General features: G+C 34.0%; 1 protein-coding gene and 1 pseudogene across 1 annotated transcript; one reads left to right on the top strand and one right to left on the bottom strand.

The window, feature by feature from the left end:
• The first annotated feature begins 300 nt into the window (after positions 1-300).
• On the top strand, positions 301-5,952 carry LOC142632301 (phosphatidylinositol 4-phosphate 5-kinase 2-like; annotated as a pseudogene).
• A 4,803-nt stretch (positions 5,953-10,755) lies between these two features.
• On the bottom strand, positions 10,756-22,980 carry LOC142631586 (protein PSK SIMULATOR 1-like). Its single transcript, XM_075805783.1, has 12 exons — positions 22,457-22,980; positions 21,264-21,589; positions 21,036-21,128; positions 20,845-20,935; positions 19,531-19,624; positions 17,198-17,295; positions 15,497-15,566; positions 14,819-14,922; positions 12,247-12,363; positions 11,878-11,954; positions 11,740-11,784; positions 10,756-11,611 (listed from the first exon to the last, which is right to left on the bottom strand). The coding sequence occupies exons 1-12, from the start codon at positions 22,757-22,759 to the stop codon at positions 11,092-11,094; spliced, it is 1,938 nt and encodes a 645-aa protein (XP_075661898.1). The 5' UTR covers positions 22,760-22,980; the 3' UTR covers positions 10,756-11,091.
• Positions 22,981-24,520: the final 1,540 nt, after the last annotated feature.

Below are 24,520 nucleotides of genomic sequence, written 5' to 3'. Positions count from 1 at the left end.
GTAGTTGTTTTTTGTGGTTGTTGTTGGTGGTGAGTTTGGTTGTGATGGTGGTTGCTGGCCAGTGGCGTGGTGGTGGTTGCTGGCCGGTGGCGTGGTTGTTTCTTGGGTTTTTCTTTTTTGGAACACTGAGAAACCTTTTGTATATTTTAATGTGAAAATATATTATTTTAATGAGTAGAATTGGAAAATAGAAGTTTTGATGCTGGGTGTAGTGAAAAATGGTATTGTATAATTGATAAAGTGACTTTTTAGATGGTAAAATAGGGTAGAATTGAAAAAAAATGAATGTGGATGCTCTAACACCATCACACTCGCCTAAGAATCAAAGGTGCTTAGATCATTACTTTCTGGAAAAAAAAAAAAAAAAAAAAAAAAGAGGTAAAAGCAGGACAATAGATGAGAAAATGAAAGAAGAATAAAATATCTTTCTGCCAAAAGCCAAGGAAGCTCTATTGTGCAAGGTGGGTGTGCAAATTATTGTCCTCTGTTTGTAAAGCCATTTTCATTCTGCATGTAAAACCATCATCTGTTCTATCTCCATTCTTGTTTTAAATTTCTTTAATTTTGTTTTATCATTTTTTTTTTCCTATTGTTTTGAGCAATTGTTTGACCGCATAATTTACTATATATTTCTTTTTGATTTGGACTATTAAAGACCCAACACGTTATCACCGAATGGCTAAATCTATTCAACGTCAACTACTTCAATTGATTTTCATTCCTCCATGCTTTGCTTTTCTCAAGTTCAGTTGTATATTGAGATTGAAAAAAAAAAAAAATCTTGGGTTTTCTCTTAGCATTCAGAATTCACTTTTACTCAATTTCTGATCTTGGTTCCTTTGATTTTTAGGTGGCGGTGATAATGTGGGAGAGATAGCTAGAAAGAGGCAGATAGAGACTCGGAAAGAAAGACCCAAAAAATTGAGAGAAAAACCATAGTTGACATGGGTGGGTTTTAACATTTGGATGTGTCATTTGCCACGTGTCACTCATTTAGACAAAAACAGGAGAAAATAAGAGGATTTCAAATGGGAGGGGAGCCGGACCCGTAGAATTATACACTACTCTCTCTTTCCCTTTTTTTTTTTTTTTTTTTTTTCTTTTTTACTTTTCTCAGTTATGGTAGATAGTCATACTTGTATTACTCTAGTATCATACCATCTATACCCAATGCTGTTTTTTCTTTTAGTATTTTTCTAACAAAAATGAAATACTAGTACTAGTACTACTATTTATTCCGTTTTTCTTTGTTTATGCAATTGTACAAGGATTCTGTTTTCAATTCTCAAATCCTAAATCTCAAAATCAAAACCAAAATACACTTCTTTTTTCTTTTTTTTACCAATGCATTTCATACTCAGTTTTCGTTGACACCTACAAATCCCAAAAACACAACCAAAGTTAAAAAAAAAAAGAAAAAAAAAGAGCAGATATGCAAGAGACAATCCTAAGTGTTCTTTCCGACCAACAACACAACAACAAGAAAAAATACGAAGAAAATGATGAAGAAGAAGTGGAGTTGGTGGTACCACAGCCATGTCAGGTGATTGGTTGGACTCGATCCCCAACTGGGTCGAGGTGCGTCTCCCACGGCCTCTCCTACCACCGTGGAGAAATTACTTCCAAATGGAGTTTTATACAATGGAACATATTCAGGGAAGGTGCCACACGGTCATGGTAAATATATGTGGTCAAATGGGTGCATGTACGAAGGTGAAAGGAGAAGAGGGAAAGTGAGTGGGAAAGGGAAGCTTTCATGGCCATCAAGAGCTACCCATGAAAGTGATGTCAAATTTGGGAAAATGGATGGGTTTGGTACTTTTATTGGAATCGATGGTCAAACTTACAAAAGGCCTTGGATTGCAAATCGAAAGCATGGATATGGTGAAAAGTGTTATGCCAATGTGGATATCTATAGAGGGTTTTGGAAAAGGAATTTGCAGGATGGTCAAGGAAGGTACATGTGGAGCAATGGGAATGAGTATGAGGGTTAATGGAAGAATGGGATTATTTCTGGGAATGGGGTTTTGGGTTTGAGCATTGGGTATAAGTTCGATATGTGTTGGGAAAATGGGGTCTCGAAACCAAAAGGTAATGGTAATATTGTGAATGTGAACGCTATTAGGAAAAGGTCTTCGATGGATGTGGTGGAAAATGTGAATTCATTCCCTAGAATTTGTATATGGGAATTGGATGCTGAGGCTGGGGATATTACTTGTGATATTGTGGATAATGTGGAGGTTGCGTCTATGTTTTATAAGGATGGGAACGAAGAGCAGTGTGTGAATCATGGAAATTGGGGTTGGCAGACACTCCCGAGTCTTGGTTTGATGACTAATGATGAGGAAGTTAAGAAACCGGGTCAGGAGGATTCCAAGGGACACAAGAACTACGATTTGATGATCAATCTCCAAATGGGTATTAGGTACATACTTGTTTTTTTGTCAATTTAGGAAGTAGTAAAATAGTATGTCTTACAGAATCATGTGGTTGGCCTTCACTAGTCTATTGAGATCTTAGCCAACACCAAAAATTTTGGGACTAGGATTTAATTAATATTGTTTGTTGTTGTTTAATTTTTTTTTTCATTTATGATTTTTTATGATTTAGTGTGTTGGAGTAATTGCATTGATAGTAGTTTTTTGTTTTTGTTTTTTGGCTTGCAGATACATTGTTGGAAAGCATGCTTCAATGGTGAGGGAACTTAGGCCAGGGGATTTTGATCCCATGGAAAAGTTTTGGACAAGGTTTCCACATGAAGGATCCAAGTGTACGCTGCCACATTAATCAATGGACTTCAAATGGAAGGATAATTGTCCCATGGTGTTTAGGTATTGCATTTTTTTTTTATGTTTAGTTCACATTGTGTTACACTTGTATTTCTTTTTGGTTGGGTTCACAATTGTATTGGAAACTTGCATGTTTTGATGATTTTCCTATCAAATGGTGGTAACTAGTTAAAGTTTGTTTGGTATTTACACATTTGAGGGAAATGTTTGGAATAGATGCGGGGGATTACATACCTGCTATTTGCAACTTAAGGAGTTGTCTTCTCTTGGGAAAAGTGGAAGTGTATTCCACCTTATTCAGGATGATCGGTTTATGATCAAAACTATCAAGAAATCTGAAGTTAAGGTCCATTGCCAGCCCCCTTGGACTTCTTAAAATCAATCAATTTTGAGACTAAACAAAACATGCAACTGGAAAACTTTTAGAAAAGTATACATTATTATGGTAGAATTGACAACAAGCAATTGTCTTCATATACTAGTTTCCAATTCTCACATTCTTAGCTTTGAAATACATTGAATCCATGGTCAATAGATTGTCACCATTAGTTTGTAACCTTCTGCAGGTGCTTATTAGCATGCTTCCAAGCTACCACCAACATTTTTGTCAGTACACGAATTCCTTGGTAATGAAATTTTACGGCGTTCATTGTATCAAACTAGTTGGTGGTCATAAGGTATTTGGTTTTGAATGAATGATTTTTTATTTTATTTTATTTTTTGGTTTGGTGTTTCCATTACTTTTGTAGTTTGATGATGTTTTATATTTAGTTTAATCAAACACATTTCATCGTGATGGGTAATCTCTTTTGTTCGGAGTACCGAATCCACAAATGGTTTAACCTCAAAGGTTCTTCTTATGGCCGTACCACTTATAAGCCTGAGGGGAAAATAGATGAGACAACTACACTCAAAGACCTTGATCTAAATTATGTGTTTCACTTGGAACGATCATGGTTTCAAGAACTTGTCTAGTAAATTCTGATGTGTTGGACGTAATCTTATTTCTTTATTTCATTACAAGCATTTCTTTTTGCTATTGCCCCTCCCTTTGAGTGTGGATGTGGAGTATGTGTGCTCCAACTATAATATGCTTGACAGTTGGTCTTATGTCATGGTTTTTATTCAGGCAAATTGATAGAGACTATGAATTCTTGGAACGAGAGACAATCATGGATTACAGTCTTTTAATAGGTGTTCACATCTGTGATGATTACTCAAGTAATGAGATGAAGATGTCACCATTTAATTTGGATTCACGTAATTTGTCACCATGAATTAAAAACAATACTCAGGAGATATTTGTTAGGCAATTAAGATTTTCTAACTACTGTGTCTTGAGCTTTTTCAGGCAAAAGTGATACGCAACATGATAAGAGAGGATATCTAATAAGCAAAGTAGAGTTGCAAGATAGTGATTGGATCATTGTTGGCGAGTATGTGTTATTCTTTAATATAGCTTCTTCTCTTTATTGTTAGTTCGGTCTCAGGATTGAATTCTAGGGTTATGTTTTCTTTACATCTTATACTAAATTTGTACCAGAGAGATTTAGCCTACGTACATCACTTTTCTTGGTATTAGAAAATATTATGTTGGGGCCCATAAATGACATCTCCTTGACTGTTATGCATGTGCCACATGTTTAACTTTAGTGCTTATGGACCCAATGCTCATGTTCAAGTTCAACAAGCAGAAATTTCTTCGATCTAAAAAATAACAATAAGCAATAAAATTTGTGGCTGGTATATTTATATCCCACCCTTCTTTCCTCCCATTTTGTACTCAGGTATAGGATAATCCATTTCTATGAAATTTCATCTTAGTGACTAAAAGTTACTTGAGTTGTAGTTGTAATTCTGAATATTTTCATAGGCAACTGGTCTCTATAGGGTCTCCATGCTTTCCTAGATAGAAACAAAACTTTTGCTATGAATAGTTTGGTCTGTTTTCCATTAAGACTGAGCAATTAGGGTTGCAACTTGCAAATGTTTGTTGTTGCCACCTGAAGTGGAAAGAATTTCTCTCTCTTGTCTATTTGATAAATTTTAAATTTCACATATCAAGGTAATTGTATAGTAATTTTTGAATTCTTGAGTTTGTGAGAATTTACTTTGTTGCCTTTCAAAGTCTAGCTCTTCTAGGCTTTGCTTTGATGCTCACTTAGAGAAATAAAATATTAGGTAGGCATGAACTATGAGTTTTTAAGTTATGAACTTTAGCAATAGTTAGAGTGATGATTATGCCTATGATTGACTTGATTTGGATGATGATCATGTTCATAGGTGCTTGTATAGTTCATGTAATAATTTTGAATTCTTTTTGCACCCAAATATTCCAAGGGACCACCTATCAGGTTAGGGGCAAACATGCCTGCTAGAGCAGAAGAGAGGGTGCCAAGGGTTAGATTGGATCAGCATTCAAGGAGTGGGAGTGAAAGTAGCAATTCAACAACTTCACAATGTGGTGGGGAGGTCTTTGATGTGATTCTTTATTTTGGTATCATTGACATTCTCCAAGATTATGATATTAGCAAAAAGCTAGAACATGCTTACAAGTCCTTGCAAGTGGATCCTGCCTCCATCTCAGTCGTTGGTTTGAAGCTATATTCCAAAAGATTTTGAGACTTCATTCACAGAATTTTTGTGGAGGACAAGTGAATATAAAAAACAATTTTGAAGAAAACCCAATTCTCATATTGTTTTATCTTATGGGTTTTCAGCCCCATACAACAGGATGCCAGGATCTATATAAATCACCCTGGCTATGAATGTTGCAAAATAGGCGGTTAAGGCAAATTGAGGAAAAGAGCTGGGGATGTTAATGGCTAATTTTGTTTTTAGGCCTTGATAAAATATAGGCAAGGAGGGCAATGGGTGATTTCACACCAAGGTGTATATCTCATAGAAACAATAGGTGATCACAACCTTTTTCTTTTTGGTTTTTTGGGTGTTGGGTTTTCTATTTTATGATGTGGAATTTAGATATATTGGTCTCTTCGGTAGCAGGGTATAGAAGATAGAGAAAATGCTTCTAGAGAAATGCAGAATAGGAGGGGATTCAATAAAAAAATGTACAGCACAAAAAGATGGATATTGGAATTGAACAAAAAATTTTGTTGGCATGTTGCTACTTGCTAAAGAGTTTTTAAAAAAGATGGTTTGCTTGGTGAACAAGAAAGAAAAAGAACCCCGGAATCATGACCCTCTCTCTCTCTCTCCCCCCCCCCCCCCCCCTCCTTTAATATGCATTCAAAGATGTTAATTTTCTTCTTCAGTAGTGAAGCCATGAAAAGAAGAGAAAAAGCACGACAAAGATATAGGCATTTCCATGGCTCATGGTTCTTTCTTTGTCACTCGTCCTTTCTCCCTTGAAAGTTTGAAAAGTGAAGTAACAATAATACAATTGTATGCCCTTTTTGCTTCTTTTGAATAGTACCAAGAAGCAGGAGTACAACAAAGCAACAAAAAACTAAACCAAAGAAAATAAAGCAATAAAATAGAGGATTTGGTATTGGATGTATTGGCTTATAGCTAGCTAGTAGCCAAATATGTATGCTAATGCTTACGTTAACTAAAAGCGAATATTACTATATTATTATAGTAAATCACGGCTGAAAAAAGCCATGTAGAAAAAGATCTGTTGCCAAACAATATGTTGTTAAGTTTCCATGTTTGGACTGTTGGGGAGTTTGTTTGCATTTCATTCAGGAAATTCCTCTCTACCCTATGTTGATGTTGATGAGAAAATCTAGGACTAGGACCGACAACTTCGCCATAACAGTGATCCAACAGACGGTGAAGAAGTGATATGCAACTGCTCATAATCTGTCATATCATAGTTGTAACCCAAAAAAAAAAAAAGTGGTCCTAAAACTACTTTATTTTGAAGGGGTTAAAAAAAAAAAAAAAACCTTACAAATGTGGGGAAGAAATGATTTTGCAGAAGTGAGCATCCATGACATTTTTCATTTTTTATGCTAAATAATAAAGGGAAAAGTTAAACTAAAGGCATTGATTTATAAACTGTTTTTAGAAACTTTTTATGGGAAAATAAAAAAGTAATTAACTTTTTTTTTTATATTCTTTATATTTTCCATGAAAATAGTATTAAAAATTTCTTAAAATGGTTCATTAACACATACCTTAGACATCCGTTGACAAGTTCCAATATTAAATTGCATCATTTAGGTTTAAGATTGGTCTCTTTTCTTTTTAATTTTTATCATTTCAATTTTTTCAACTTGGTTCCTCAACTTTCATTTTGTTGATTTGTAGTGAAAGCTTTTTTAGTTGATGCATAAGCTACCTTTCAAAATGTCATCATAAGAGGATCATGAATCTAGCTTATCATCATAAGAGGATCACGAATCTTGCTTAGTAGAATTGATTCCAAGACCTTGTTTCTCATTTTTATAGAGGTTGCAATAAGTCTAAGAGACACAATATTTTTCCTAATTATTGACATACCCTGTTTTGATTGATACATAATAAAAGTAAAGTTCAATTACAAATTGCACTCTCTAACTTTGCCTAAAATTCAATTTTGTTCAATTTTGTTTTTAAACTTGTAACTTTATTCAATTCAGGCTTTCTGTTACTATCTATCAAGTGGATAGCTAGTAGGTGTAATGAGATGACATCTTTTAAACTTTTCTTAAGTTTCTTAATTTTAAAACTAATAAAAAATGTTTTTTTTCTAAATTTTTTTATAAAAAAATTGAAATTGAAGAACATGTCCAAGAACTTTCTTAGTAAACAAATAAGAAAAAAAAAACTTGATGGTGAAAAGAACCAACAATCAAAACCCACCTTCATTCAAGGAAGAGGAAAAGACAACAAATCATTTTCATTTGAAGATTTAAACTCAAATCACAAAACCTGCAATCAAAAACCATGACCAAAAAATGAATTCTCCTAATCTAATCTTAGCTTCAAATCCCAATCCAAAACCAAACTCAATCAATGAAAACCTCCTCTTAGCCAAAACCCCAACATATCTCCTCAAATTCACAAACACGTCAAACTTTAGCACCACTCTCCATTGCCAAAGAATTAACTGGATCCTCGTCAAAATCTGATTTGAAGATCAACCCTCTAGCCCAAATGACCGGCCCGAAGTATAGATCAACCCATCACAAACACTCCTGGACCCAGAATTTTAAATTAAAACCAAGAGAAAAAAGAGTGGTTCACAAGGAACCTTGGGTTCCCAAACTATGTGAACTGGAAAGCAAGGATTATACTAGTAATTGGTCCTCCACCAAAATCTTGCAATAAGTTAATTGGGAATCACCATCTTTTAAATTCCATTAAAAATAAGATTGATTATTGTAGGTGGAGCTTCAAAGAGTGAGAGAGTTGTTTTGTTTTGTGTATAATAGTGGAGAGTGAGATTTGAGTGGTTTTGTTTTGGATAAAATTTTTAATTGAATTGTGAATTGGGTAAAGAATTTTTTTGTTGAATCTATGTAAAGAAATTTTTTTCTTGTTGAATGTGTATGTACTGTGTTATTGTTCTTTACATTTGTTAATGTTATAAAATTAATTTTATTAGTTTTTATGGATTTTTTAATTAAAGAAATTGAAAAAAAAAACTATGTTGTTTTTAATGGAAGACTTAAATTAAATAAAATTAAAATTTAGAGAACTAAACTGAATGAAATTAAAATTAAAGGACTGAATTAAATTTTAAGAAAAACTAAAAGACACAATTTGTAATTTAGCCAAAAATATTATAATATTAGTGATGAACCAGATAAAAATAATAGTATTCTAATTACAAGAACTCATTTTAATAGTAAACTAATTTAGAACCGCGTGCATATGCACATGTACAAAAAAAAAACGCACACACACACACCATATATAAGTTTCTACTTAATAAATAACGACCGTTTATAGTATTATGTAAAAAGTTGATAAATTTAAATTATTTTTAGTTGAACAAACAAATGGTATGGGAAAGCATAATCTTTCAAATTTTCTCTTCTTCTAATTTTAGATATATGAATGTGTATATTATGGTTCAAGTTTCTACTTAATAAATAACGACTGTTTATAGGATTATATAAAAAGTTGACAAATCTGAATTATTTCTAGAAGCTCTTTATTCTTCTAATTTTAGATATTTTAAATTAAATACATGATTAAGATTCTTATAGTTTATTTATTTGGATTCATCATATTTTGTACTGAATTAACTTATTTGATATAAAAATTAAAAAGTTTTGATGAGACATGATAAAAAGTAGACAAATGAGACACATAACATAAAATTAGACTTTAATTTAAATGAAAAAAACAACTGATTTTTTTAAAAAAAAATTTGTATTTGTAGAATGACCGTCACGCCAAGAGTTATGTGGTGGTACAACTGACTTTTTTAAACTTTTTATATTTATCATTAAAGTAGTATTAAAAACTTTCTAAAATGATTTATTAACAAATATACTACGAGTACTCAATATATGATGTGATGTTACTTGTGTCCATAACCGTAGACAAATATAGAACACAATACATTCCAAAAGGTGCCACATCAAGATGAGTCGTATTTGCTAGAAAGAGAAGGTAGGCCCGTAGATGCCCTCAGTTATTGACAAGGATAAGCATGCATGAGCATTGAGTTGCACTTTCCCCTTTTCCGAATTCTAGAGATTGAAATAGTAGGGCGTTTTTTTATAAAATAACTATAAAATCCAAACAATATTATTAGTTAGCCAACGTTTGAAACTAATTTGGTTTCTAACAAATTGAGTTCAAATGAATCGAATTTGGGTTTATAAATCGAGTACATTGTGCTCAATTTCTCCATTGCGCCAGTAGCTGAGGTGGACAAAGGGTCCACCTGTAAATCGAGTTCATTGGATTCGTTTTTCAAAATGGAGTCCGAAGAACTCGAGTTTCCATCTGGTCCCACCACCTCAAGCTTTGTCACGTGCCTGATTATGCAAATCTCTTTAATAGAAATCAAGTCTAATAGACTCGATTTTGGGTTTGGTTTGGTCGCCACCTGGACAACTCGAGTATATTAGACTCAATTTTTCTTGAATGGAAATCGAGTCTACTAAACTCGATTGTCATGACTGGTCCCTAGCCCGTCCACGTGTCATGTAGGTCCCAACTGGGACCTTTTTCCCCCCTTACCCGGCTCACACCCTCTCTTCACTCAATCACAACTTTCCTCTCTTCACTCACACAACACTCACAACTTTGGCTAACTAATGATATAGTTTGGATTTTATAGTTATTTAAAAAAAAATCCAAATTGTAGAATAATGCTAGAGATACAAATTATTTTACAAAATTTTTTACAAACTGCTGATGTGGTGAATGATTATTAGTAAATGAAAAATGATATTAATTGTGGGCTTAAATGAAAACCAACAAGAAGTTTGTCACATCAACATTTTGCAAAAATGTTTAAAATAATTTGTAACTGTAACATTACGCTTAAATCGTCCATCCAGGTCCATCGATGTAAATTTTGTATTACCAAAAAAGAGTAAAGTCCTACTATAAAATAACTTCCACTTTCTACCAATTAAAAAAATTAAATTACTACCATATGATAAGAATAAAGAAAGGATGCAGAGCCTTTTTTTTAATTTTTAAATTTGAATTTTATTAAATTACAACAATATAGAGGGAAATTTGAATATTAATTGTCTCAGTTGAAAATATTAAAAAAAGGTGCCTGTTTAACTACAAAGCTCAAAATGAGGATGTAGAGTTTAGAGTTTTATTTTGAATTTAAAAAAAAAATTAATGGCCAAATCCATGAGTTGAGCATCTATTCTGCAATAAATAAATCAAAGGCTCATCCGCGGCTGGGTTAATCTTAATCCTGCCCTGGAATGGAGGGAAAAGAAAAATTCATTCCAAAATTCTATGAGGCATATATAGTATATATTCTCTCTCCCATGTTTTCTTGCTGGATATTATTTCAAGGACCAAGAAAACAATCAGTACTTAATGCCTTTTCTTCATTGGTTTGCTTTTATCATGATCCATGGGATTTTTTTTTTGGATATTCATCATGAAAACCCAACGATAGTTCAAATAAAATAAAAGAATAACAAACTTACAAATAAAAATTAAAAAATCCCTATAGAAGAAGAGGTCAATTTTACTCAAGACACACTGAGGTTTGAGGACCTAAAATCATGCTAAGAAATTTATACATATACTCAAAAATATCATGTACACTGCATAATACAATGCATTTACATGATCAGACTGATTGTTTTATCCATATATGACTCTACTCCATTCAACTTTAAGGTGATTTATACTTGGTAAATTATCTAAGCACGTCCACTCTGTCGATGACATCCAATGCCTGCTCCTTTTCAACACCAAGAACAATGAGAGGAAGCCCAGAAGAAATTCTCTTAAGAGGCAACAATTCCTTGCTTCCCCTTGTTGGGGAGGTGTTGCAACTCTTGCTCAGCCTGCTTTGCTTTTTTAACTCGGTCTTCCCATGATCGAAGTCCTGACTCTTACTGATCCCTGGGGTCAGTCTTTTCTTATTTACACACTGCAACGTCTCCTGTTCTTCAGTTGTTAGCATAGGTGACTGGCCATTTGTTGGCATTTGCTTGGGCTGCTCGGTTGTCGTTGGGTGGGATTTACTGTTTGGAGACTTAATGGGTGGTCTCATGCCACCACCATTTGTAACAGCCTTACTTCGGCTGATCAAATGGTGAAGCCATAATAATAAATCGAGTACATAGGCTTCAGTTTTTTCCTTATCTGCATGGTGGAATGTCTCAATTCGAATCAAATCAGTCTGCACCACAGGCTTCCGGTTTACCTCAGAACTGTATGAGTGCAAAATCATATCTTATGAAACTAAATTAAAGAAAATTATGAATTTTATCCATAATAAAAAGGAAACAGTAACAACATATTAAGGAAAGGGGAAAAGAAGGTTATGATTGTTACTTACCCAGTGCCTGCCCACTCGCCAACCCAACCAAAACCATGATGGGCTCTGATATCATTAGACAAAAAGAGAAGCTATTAAACTAAGGCTATGAAAATTGCCACTAATAGAAGGCGTTAGCAGAAAAGCTGGCCATCTTACTTGGCTGTGTTTGTGGCAATAGGAACAAGCCACTGCAAAGTCTTCTCCATTTCAGCTTTGATGTCTGTGACAGTGAGCTGCAGGAAAAAATCAAAAGAAAATTTAATAGAGAAATTCTGTTCAAACTTCAAAGAACTGTTCTATGCAACGTAATGTGAAAGAAAGAGTTTATATATATATATATATATATATATATATATATATAAATTTATATTTCCCCCCCTCCTTCTACATTTGATTTCTCAGTAGGTGTGGCATGGAAAGGGGGAGGGGGGGGGGACTACATATTTGTGAAGATGAGTTACCTACTCAAAAGAGACTTCAATATCTTGTCAAGGTAAAACAAAATACCACCAAATAATAGTATACCTCTTCTTTAACATGAAAAGATTGTAATTTGGAGCGTAGAGCAGATTTTATACTAGGTGGCAAGCTCTGGTATAATGCATCCTTTGTATTTTGAGCTACAGAACTTGACCGGAGTACCTGAATCCATCAAAGCTGACTAAATGAAAATCTTTATAACATTAGAAGTTTAGTGGCATAGAGACAGATTAACAAATTACAAGAGGAAACACTAAATAAAATCAGATGCCATTGGACTCAGTTTGGACAAGGCAGTTTGGCTAGTGGTCCAGCCCTGCCCTTTATTAGTCAAGTAAATTAACCCATTTGATCAAAGAACCGGAATGATGCAGCTGGATAAAGATGCAACAATAATTTGTTGGTAGACAGGCCTAATGATGCAGAGAAGGGATAATTGCATATGCAAGATGAGTTTTCTGTAAAAAGTAATCTGTCCTTTGAAATGCAATGCGGCCATCTTCCCTCAGTACTGATAGAAGGTTTCTTGATTCACCTCTTAGAATTTCACTACCTATCACACACTTCCATTAACTTAATCTACCTGTGTGTGTGTGTGTGTGTTTTTTTTTTGGGGAGGGGGGGGGAGGGGGTGGATGTGGAATAAGTGATTGAATTTTTTAGATAACCAAAGAGCGTAAGTACACACAGTCTACTAGAGTCCCATGGAGATTGCTTAGTTCCAATAACAAAATGTACCCCAAAGATTATAAATTTACAGATAAAGAATCTTGAAATATCAGAAAACAAGAAGGCACACCACCTTCAGTATACATCCACTGGAATAAAGTTCTCAAAAACAAATGCTTAATCCTATGGAGAGGCAGTTCAATGCCTGCAAAAGTCCTCTTATTCCTATACATCCAAATCATCCATATTAGACACAAAGGTACTAAATTCAAACTCTTTACCTCCAACATCCCCCAAAACTCGGACTCCAACAATGAAAAGGTTCAATCACTGTGCCCAGCATAGCCCATCCAATGACAGACAACAAAAATACTAACAAACATTTTAAGTCCCTTGGGATGGAGCACTAGCAAAAGCGATGATCCACCAATTCACCATTTTTCTTAGGAATATAGGACCAATTTTCAATAATCTTCCATCTATTTCTCAAATTATCAACCATAAGAATTTTCCTGCAAGCTCCAGCCCAAGAAAAGTAGATAACTTTTGGAGGAGCCTTGCCAGCCAAATAGTTTTCCATGGAAAGACCAACTGTAGAAGCTCTCAATGCCTCATTTGTAGCCATCTCTAATTCTTCCCCAAATAAAATCCTTCATTATTTAGATTATCCAAAAATACTGGCATAGTGAAAGGAGACATGAAGTCAGTACGCATATTGGAGAGAGAACTTGTAATTAGGGTGATTCTCCCACTTAGAGACATGACTTTTTGTTGATTTTGCTACCCTCCTTACAGTTTTCTAATAATGCATCCCACACAGATCTAGCCCTGAAAGAAGACACAAGCCATAAGCCCAAAGGAGACATATGTCAATAAATACCTTACAACCAAACCAGCAGGCCTTTTCCTCTGCCCCTCTTACATCTCCTACTGGAATCCGTTTACTCTTCCCCAAGTTCATCTTCTAGTCAATGGTTGCTTAAAGCATAGTAGGAGTAGAATACAATGAAGAACTCTTATATGTTTAATCTCAGCTCCAAAAAAGAGATGATGTAGCATCTGCAAAGAAGGTATAAGAGATTCCCCATACTTTGTCTCCATGTCTCACCTGAAAACCCATTAGCCGCTCAATGTCTACTGCTCTGTTTATTATGTTATGATTAGCGCCCAATAATTCTTCAATGGTATCCCAAGAGGTAGCACAATTGGTCAGGGACCATATCTTACAAAGCAGGTCACTAGTTTAAATCACCCCTTCCCCCTCCCCATGGGGCTAAGCTTACTTACAAAAAACCCACCGTGGGGTGGGGTGGGGTGGCTACATTGACCAACACGGTCGCATTGTTGCATTTAATTGGGGAACCAAAGGTACAACATCTAACGAATTGTACCTAAAGTTTTGTGCAATAAAAAACTATCCACTGTGAACAGAAGCCACTTAGCTCCATCTTTCCCAACCCAACCAATCACATAAAAACCCTTCCCTTTTTCAATTATCCTCAAGATAAACATGAACCACCTTCCTCAAGCATGCACTCAAAATTCTTAGATTCGATTTGGAAGATCTTTTTTACCACCCATCTCATGATAGATTCATACACCCTAACAGTGCAAATGTACTTATTCTTTTATCACAATTCACATTTTTTCTCCATCTTATGATCTTTTCTCTCAATTTCTGGGAAACAGTACCCAGATCTACTTATAAATTTATTATAAATTTTCATCTATCAAAATTCACAATTTCCCTTCATCCAATCTCTCAATTTCTTGAAAACAGTACTTAAATATTCATTATAAATTACTTAAAACATTTCCTTCATTAGTAAGATATCCCATTAGATATCAGAAATGATCAGTTGCTACAATTAACCTCATCTTTATAAACTCAAAACTAATCATGTTTTCAGGAAATCTTGAAATAGAAAAGGTGAAACAGAAAACTCACAAGAGTATCAATTTGGATCACTATATTTGCATAATGCAATGAAAGGCCAGAAGGTCCCAGTCTTCGATGACTTCTAGGAGATTCATCTGCCGGCTCACAACCTTCTGCAAAATGTGGAACATAGAATCATGATTAATACTTTCTGTTCAAACTTTTAACTGCTAAATATTAATTGCTTAATTGATTATTAACAATAAAGTGAACCTAGATTAAGAGTACTGTCTGCATGCAAAATATAGCAACTGAGTTAAACCTCCCAACAAATAAGAAATCATATGAGTTCTGTGCTAGAATACTCTGGTGATAACTATGGCACAAAAATTGAGGCGTTTTCATAAAATTTCTGAATTTTGAATCAGCTTTCAGGGAACTTCAGAGTAATGGGCTCTGTGCAAGATATTTGCAGTTTTTCTTTCTCTTTGCCAATTCAACCTTGCAGAACCCAACTTTCCAGAAAACATATGAGAGGTTTGGACAACATATTACCTAAGGGTATGTTTGAACGGAGGGAGAGGGAGGGAGGGAAATTTCAGCCACCTTCCACTCCCCCTACTCTCCTCTACCCTCCCTCCCTCCCTCCCTCCCTCTTCCTCCATCCAAACATAGGGTAAAGGAGATTAACATGAAACAATAGGTGAGGCAAGCTTAAACATAATTTAAAGATTAATGCATACATACCAGAACTGCCAAAGGCATTATGTATTTCAAAATGTAAAAATTGGACAATGTCTACAAGCTTCTCCATCACCTGCAATCCAAAGTATTGTACCTTTCAATCAAATTCTTCGGCTTTATCTAATTATTTCTTCTTCTAATTTTTATTTTAAGAGGAAAAAAAAAAGCCATTGAATTATGAGAGGTAAAAAAATCAAAAGCACTACGGAAAAGAGAAAGGGTTACAACCAACCAACCAACCAACGAAACATGCAAAGATACAAACATATAATATGTTGTTAAATACTCTCTATTAGGTTTCATTAGGCAAAAGTTACTATCTTGGCTCTAAATCTGTCCTGTCTTTAAATTCATTTCACTTTCCTCACAATCTTCCTTCCCCCCCCCCCCCCCAAAAAAAAAAAACAAGTGTGTGTGTGTGTGTGTATTCTGTCTTCTTTAATGGATCCTTCCCGTATGTAATGCACCAGGCCTGTATGATTTCTGTGGGGTGTGACACCACCCCTGGCATTCCACAACCTGATTCGTCTGCATGTGGACTCTGTCCTTGTAAGAAACTCAGCTCCTTGTTCTCTCCCTCCTACTACTTTGCCTAAGTATAAATACTCTCTAAATGCCATCACCTGACATCATTTTCTCTGACGCACTCCTCTGTTTAACTGTTTTGTCTACTCATTGCTCTGGCATTTCCTCTCAGTCATAGTAATAGTTGTTACAAGCTGTTGTCTCATGCTGCACATCTCTATAACATTGTGGAATCTTAGGGACATTTATGCTTTCATAATCAACTCCTCTCTTTCAGTTACCACTGCTCAAACCATACACATTTGGATCTTTTTATCTTCTATGGATTTTGTGGTCTGAGAAAGGGTATTTTAGAGAGACCTCTGCACATTTTCTTCTTCAGTTTTTTTTTTTTTAATTGGTAAGTTACACACACACCCAATGGGATTTGAACCCATGAACTCACCCTCCAACCATTTTTAAGGAAGGAGGAATGGCCATTTGAGTTATAATTGATTCAGGAAAATATAGGAAAATTAGAGATAAGTGAGGAACGAAAGAGATAAACAGGACAAACCCTAGACTTCCCCACCTAGATTCTGCCTGGAAACCTTAGACATCACCACCTTGGGGTGTTTGGCATCACCACCAAACAAAAGAGGAGCATATTCTCAAGTCATCAATTTCTTAATCAAATTCTATTGCCTTTAACAATTACAAGAGCACTAGTTTAATAGGGTTCATGGATTACAACAATATGGAAAGTACCTAATTAAATCCTGTAAAACCCTCAATATTAAAAACTAAATTCAAAGAAAAAAAAAATCTTAAATGACTTTGGGGCTCCTTGCATCAAGAACTCATGGCACATTGTCTTCTTCAATTATGAATGGGCTGCTGGAGCTGAGATTTAGAGATACAGAGCAAGTTTGGACAAGGAAGGAGATAATAGTTAATGAAAATGACAACTTTGACCTCTTTCAAAGTGTGAAAAAAGCAAGTCAAGATTGGGAATTGGTCTAAAATGCAAATAATGCAAACATTCCCTTACAAAGAGTATCTTAGCAACACCAACAGATATATAATGGCCAAATAACCCAATAAAGGAATTGTTCATGACAATAAAAATAGTATTTTGGCATATACATTCAGTTAAATTTGTCTCCAGAAAAGCTATTTAAGCTGGTAATACAAAGTTACCTCTTCCATACTTCTGGACCAGAGGGACTTTTTCTTTAGAACTTTTACTTGCTTTCTTTGGCTTTTCATTTCTCCCCTTATGATCGCAACATTGTCGCCTACATGATAAAGAAAGATTCTAAAAACTGATTGCTATTTAGTAAATTAATAACTTAACCAACTTACTACATAATGAATTATAACTCATCTACACAGATGCACATGAACATGCGCACTCAACAGATTGAAATCATACTCCAGACTCTCTAATACAACTGTCCATAGAAAATACTACTGGCAATGGAAATGTATCTTGTGTTGAAAATGAATGAAACATGAAAAAGATAAAAGAATAAAACAAGCAGTTAACAATGGCTGAAAAAAAGTTAAAATAGTCTTTTGTTATGTTTAAAATCCTAGGTCAATTGCTCATAACCTAGAACTAAGAATGAGTTTATTTGACGTTAGCCATATATGAGTTCACGTACAAAACAAATTATTTCCTTTAAATTTAGGTGGTTGATTTTGTCTTCTAAAGAACCCCAGTAGATGGAAAAAAGAATATAGAAAATAAAGTGAAAATTGAAGAAGATAAAGAAAAGGGAGTGGGAAGCTGATCTGGAACTACTAAACAAAATAAGATTAAACTAAAAAAAGACTGACGAAGAAGGGGATGCATTAGAGTGGGAAGGGGGAGTTGGAGTTGGAAATTTTCTTAAATGACATGTCTCAAAAATATTTTTAAGTTTGATGCTTGGTCCCTTTAAACTTAACTATTAGACTATAAAAGCCTTTGAGCATGCACAAAACAGTCTAAAAAAAGTGTGTATAAATTTTTTTAATTTATTAACAATTCAAGTGTTTATATTAGCCCATAAATCAAAGAATTATGGTTGTTACCAACATATGGATGGAACGACCTAATTAGAACACTCAAAACCCACAAGTGTCATTAGAAGAATTAAAACCCCAGGGAACTTGATACAAAAGCATCAAGCCACAGGAGGTCTTAGTGCATTTTACCCTTTTAAACCACAAATATTATGAAGTGCAAAACAGTAGTTATCATATAAATTAACAATCCAAAATAGTTCAGCCCCAACAATAGGTGTTGTCAATAATAATGTTAGAGATATCAGGGTTCAATGTACCTATATAACTTGTACCGCTGTATTTGTACTGCACATTATAACTTGCACAATTTCCAAAGGTTAGTCTGTTTATATAAATCCAATGGGTTCATTGCAACACAATAATTCACGATAGCAAATATGTAGATGTTGAGGGCATTTTGCTGTGGACATAGGCCATCAAACCAAACCACAATAATTTTTATGTGCTTCTGCTTTCTCTTTCTTTCTTCTAGCTCACTATTAACCCCAACAATAATTTTAACAAATAACATGGCAACTCATTATAGAGTATCCACCAAAATTTATGCACAAGTCAACTAAAGAAAAACCACACTGACCAACAACATAGTAAAGAATCCTCATTTGCAATAAAACATTTTTTTAGTGGTACGAATCTTTTTCAAATAAGACAATCCTACCTTACATCGTTCTCCATCTCTTTAGGAAACATTGACATTTTCATTGCAAGTTCCATTCACGCTAGGTTCCTAATGGACCCAATCTACTATATGCCTTGCTTTTCCAAGTCATTGAAAACTTTTACCAAAAGAAGTGGCGCAAAAGAACAAACTTTTTTTCTTTCTTTTTTCCTACACTTACTATTATTTGATAAAAGCAGAAATCCTTTGTGTACTACATTAGGGCCATACCATGCAAAATACTGTATCAGTACAGTTCACAAAAAACTATCCACAGTACTAGTAGTAATTAGTAAGGGTAATTTTTTCCATTCCAAATTATTGTATTAAGCTTTAATTACCCTTTGGCTAAATGTTTGGGGTTTTTCTGGCTGATTATTATAGCTTTCAAATTTCACTTGCTTGGTGTTTATAATTGTTGCATTTATGTTTTTTTTACCCTCCCTACAGGCACAGTGCGTCAAAATGACAAAAGGCAATCTTAATGTACATCTTTTCCAGTCTCTTTAAAACACATCCACAATTCAAATGCAAGTTTCTTTCATGCTCAGGGTCAAATCATCTTTTCCAATTCTTACCACCAAAAACTGAAATTCCAGTTTTTTTCCATAAGGTAGTCAATGTAAAAATACTAATAAACTTTTCTATTTTAGTCTAAAATATTTCAAGAAGATTTTCATTACCTAGAAACCCAGCATTTACTACTCTTAACAGTAACATTCACAAACATTATGTCTCTGCACGAAATAAGATGCTGCATTTTAAACTTTTTATATTAAAAAAATCTCAGAAATTTAATCACCTCTGTGATTGGCAAGTGACTTATCCTCCTCTTGACGCTTACGCTGATAATCTTGCTCAAATCGATCCAAACCATGCAATTCATGGTATAATTCCTGAGACCAAAAGATACATAAGAGTTTTCTCCTTTAATATTTGAACTAATAATAATTTAGCACTAAGCACACAACATTTTTTATAATCTGGAGACTCAAATAAAATCACAAAGATCCTATATTATGGCCTTCAATTTCAGCTGCAAAAAATCAAAGTATATTTAAGTAATAAAACCCTAATCAAGGCAGGAAGAGAGAATGTAACTCTTCTCACATATGTTTACAGATTTTAACTTCTTTTGTTTTTTTTATATTGATTAGAAATCCTAATGCTACAACCCGAACCCCTCCACTCCTTGTACCCCAAGCACAGAAGTGCTTGGAAGGTACCAATCGGTCCAATCCACCTAAGAGGCAGTTGGTTTTTGTTCTTTTTTTTTGTGGTGGGGGATGGGGGGGGGGGGGGGGGGGGGTTTGGTTAATAATTTTACTACCCAAAAAAAAAAAGGTTATACAATGAAGCCCAAAACATGCTTTAGAGGTCCCTAATCCCTACCACACCCTAAAGTGGACAAAGGGATTAAACCCCTGACAAAGGACACATAACCTAATAAATAAAATACTCTCACAACTCGAGAGGCTAGGCCTAAAGCAAAGGCTTCCATCAACACAATGCATATAGTCTCCAACAATAGCTTCATTGTCCATTGCCACATAGTTCAAGGAAAAACAGTTGTAAAGGAGCCTTCCCACACCATAAACCATGCCAGAAGCCAATAGAGAAATCTATCTGGACCTTGAATTCTATCCTAAATTCCTTATTCATTTCTGAGTCAAAATTACCTCCTTAACTGGCCTGTCAAACCACCCATCATCCACCAAATCATTAGACTTGAATCTACGATGCTAAATTCAAGAACTCAAGTGTAGCCAGTTCAAAAGCCATTGCTAGTCTTCCTTGAGGATCAAATTATGATCTAGAATTATTGAATCCAATAATGAAAAATATATAATTAAAATAAATAATAAAAGATTGTCAAAAACGTTGTAACTGTTACTGCATTTCACATATACTTGCAAAGTAAGAATGCGTATTTACAACAGATGAACCAATTTTCTATGCCACTGATTTCCTTTCCAAAATTATTCAAACGATATGTGAAACCAAAATTTATTCATCCAATTTCTTTAATATTTTTTTCTAATTCAAAAAAGGCCAATTATCCATTCTAAACAAACAAAAGTGCTTTCTCCCTGGTAAAACAAAGGATGATACTCACAGCTGTAGACTGAACCAATGTCATCAGTTGCTGCATCACTGAATCTGCCTCGTCCCTCAGTTGCTTTTGAGGAGTAAGCTTTCTGCTGATTCTGGAAAAAACAGAAAGTCACCAAGTAAGACCAGTGCTTCAATCTGACATATACAGTGACTTCATAGCCAAACCAAATAAGTGAGTGAAATTTATGATACTTCTCAAAATAACGGTCAAGCTCATGCCACTGAGCATCTTTGCAACGATTTCCAAAGCGAACCACCTCCCCTGAAAATACTGTCAACTCCTCCCTGTAAACATAATATAATTTCTCTAAGATAAAAGTTTAAGAAAACAAAGAAATGGTAAAATGAAACTACTAAAAGCAACATCAACCACAGAATGGAAGGCTATCATAAGCATTAGACACTTCATCCAGTATCCACCTCTTGTCAGCTGCAACAATCTGTAGGAGTTCATCCATATCTTCCGATACTAAATTTTGCACACCATCCGAAGGAAGCACCACTTCTTTCAATTGCCTAATACTTCTTTTTGATAGGGATTTCATAAGATTATGTCCTTTCATAATAGTGTTTGCAACCTCAAACGATAAAATTCCAATTTCATTTCCTTTAGTTGCTACAACAGAAACAAAACCACTTCCAGAATTCAAATTTGTCATGCTACTCCCAAGTGTGTCCAAGACCTCTGCCGCCTTCCCAAGCCCAAGAGTTCCAGCCCTGCCTAAACGTGAACTCACCTCCGAGACCTGAAATATTACAGCACTTACTATAGGCTCTTTTACTATGAAAGTAATTAGAATATCTTGTTAACTTTAGTAACTAAACGGAATCAAAATGTATAAATTATTATTATGATTATTATTGTTTTTAAAGTTCTGAAGTATGCTCTAAGAGCAAAGGAAGTCAAAAGCAGCAAACAGCAACAGGCCAACAACCAGCAGGTTGTATTTTTGCAATGAACAAAGTTTTCCTCTAAACCAAGTTAGAGGAGATTCCTCCAACCTATTATGTGGCAGCTTATAAGATAAATCACATAATCATTTAAACAAGTCACATGACTAAAAGTATAGTGGATAGTCTTTCAAGTTGCTACACAATTGGTTTGACGAACTTTCACTCAAACCGGTTTGGGGAAAAATACTATCCGCAATGCAATATGCATACCAGATGCATATTGCTCATTGACAAGCATGATTGACTGCTAGACAATGTTAAAAGGACACATTTAAACCCCAAAAACGTATGACTTTTTTCTTTTTCTTCTTTTTTCCTTCCAACTCAATAATTTCTTTTATTATTAATAAGTTAGACATGGACCCAATGGGCCTTAAACTTATAGGCGCCAATTGAGCTATAGCTCATTGACAAATCTTTTGATTATTTAAAGATATGGCGTCTAGTTTATGATGATTGCATTTTTTCATGCAAGTGAGAGCGCATGACTTTAGCAGTTAAGCTATTTGGCAGCGACCCTTCCAACACTACAAATTTGTATTGTTGTTTCCAATTTTATTTCATAATGGTAATAAAAATCTAACATACAGAAAAACTCAGATGGCATATTGTTGAATTCAACAAATAGCAAAAAGAAGAAGAAGAAGAAGAAGAAGTACCTTAGCAACAGCAGCTTGCTTAGAGCGTATTGATCTTGACTTGAGAGAGGCGGCGTTGTAGCGAGGAATCCCATCATAGAAATCATCTTCTGTTGCTGCAGCACCACCTGTACCTGTACCATCTATCTCATAATGCGCAACAATCGGCTGTTGTACCTCCTGCTTCGAGTCTTGTACCTGCAGCTTAGTCAAACTACTACTATTGTTCTTCTTCACAGTTGCTGTTGAACCAGTTTTTGCTTTAGCATATTTATTGTTATGATCATGGTCATGTTTTGAACTCCTTGAACACAAAGCTCCCATTTCTTTCAAAGATCACCAAACAAAAGAAGAGGCGTTGGTGTTGGTGGAGGAACTTGACGATGGAGGAAAGTGTGTGTTTGAAAGTCCACACTTTTGTTTGAATATGAACAAGTTAATAAAAATTCGAATATATATGTGATGATTGCGACATGGAAAGACGGAATGCTTATTTATGTTCATGGGTATTATTGGTTGGTGTTCGGTGGTGGGTATGTGTGTATATGTAGAAGAAGAAGAAGCGTGGGTTTTCACGGAATATTGGCTTGGCTTCTTGGAGACTCACTGAACAACTAAAGTCAATGTTCAAACATGTCAGCTGCTCTGCTCTTTTTTTTCTTTTCTCTTTTTTCAATGCTAAGTTACACACTATTTTAATGATATCTAACGCACTATATCCTACAATATTTTTACAAATTACTTAAAAAAATTTTCTAGTTTTTATTTAAGCTAGCTATTATTTTTTTCTACTTACTAATTATCACTCGTCATATTAACAATATATAAAATAGTTTCTAAATTTAGTATTTTCTTATTTTTCTTAGTAATGCTCTAATCATAAACTATTTTAAAATATTTTTACAAATTGTAACGTAAATAAATTTTTATCTATTTTTATTTAGAGCTGAAATTATTTTTCGAATAATACCTTACAACATTTTTACAAACGATTGATGTGATCAATTTTTTATTAGTTTTCATCTAAACCTATTACTGACATTATCTTTTTATTTACCAATAATTATTCACTACATCAACAATTTATAAAAAAATTTATATCCCTAGCATTACTCTTATTTTAAACTTACTAGTGTCATTTTCTACCTCAGCAATTCTCAATTTGTGAAAAATTTTGTAGAAAATGCCGCAGAGGTATATTTTTTATTTAATTGGTGATGGATGCGTGGTAGTTTGGAAACTATTTCCTATTCAGTTCGGAATGGACCGAATGGTGGTGGCTAAATTATTTTTTGTTTTTTATTTTTATCTTTCCTTCTTTTGACTTCTTAAAGACGGCATAGTGTTAGTAATAGACACGGATCCAGAGAAAAGAATCTTCTTTGAACCTGTGAAATTCAACTTGTTTCCAAACTATTCATTAGTGTAAAACTCACCAAAATTTATATACAGTTAATTCAATTAGTATTTTTTTTATCAAATATATATTTATATATGCGTATGTTTATCAAATAAAAAAAAAATTAGTATTTTTTTAATTATTAAATAAAAAAGATACAAAATTTTTTCACCAAAATTTAATTGATAAAAACCAATTACTATATTTCCATAAAAAAAATGAATAAAAAATAAAAAACCAATTACTATATTGATCTGATTATAAAGAGCAATAATCATAAAATAGACTTCATAGGTAAGTTAAAATTCAACAATATCTATAAAAATAAAATACATTCTTGCATTTAATTTAATTATTTAAAAAAAAAAGATAATAATATTTGTGTTTTATCAGTGCAACTATGTGTTTAATTTAATTGTGAACTTTTTTTTTTCAAATCACATTGTTAACCTAATTTAGGGCATCTAAGTAATGAAATCTAGGTTTTTTTTTCTTAATAATAAAATCAAATGCATTTTAATTGCACAACTTATTACTTTTTTTTTTTTTTTGAGAATGTACTTATTACTTTATAAGTCGACTCATATTATATGAATGTTCCTAATGTAACCATGACTTATTAAATCATGAGTCAACTTATCATGTGACCATTCATAATATAATCATATGTTTTTCAGTCACATACT

The sequence above is a fragment of the Castanea sativa genome, chromosome 4 (genome assembly GCF_040712315.1).
Source record: "Castanea sativa cultivar Marrone di Chiusa Pesio chromosome 4, ASM4071231v1".
Lineage (NCBI taxonomy): Eukaryota > Viridiplantae > Streptophyta > Magnoliopsida > Fagales > Fagaceae > Castanea > Castanea sativa.
Note: the sequence above shows the minus strand (reverse complement) of the source record. Positions and strands in the feature narration are given on the sequence as shown.

Coding starts and splice junctions, on each gene's coding strand:
- LOC142631586 (XM_075805783.1), bottom strand. CDS start 22,759: ATGGGAGCTTTGTGTTCAAGGAGTTCAAAACATGACCATGATCATAAC. Junction 21,590..22,456: donor AGCAAGCTGCTGTTGCTAAG/GTACTTCTTCTT, acceptor GTAATATTTCAG/GTCTCGGAGGTGAGTTCACG. Junction 21,129..21,263: donor ATTGTTGCAGCTGACAAGAG/GTGGATACTGGA, acceptor TTATGTTTACAG/GGAGGAGTTGACAGTATTTT.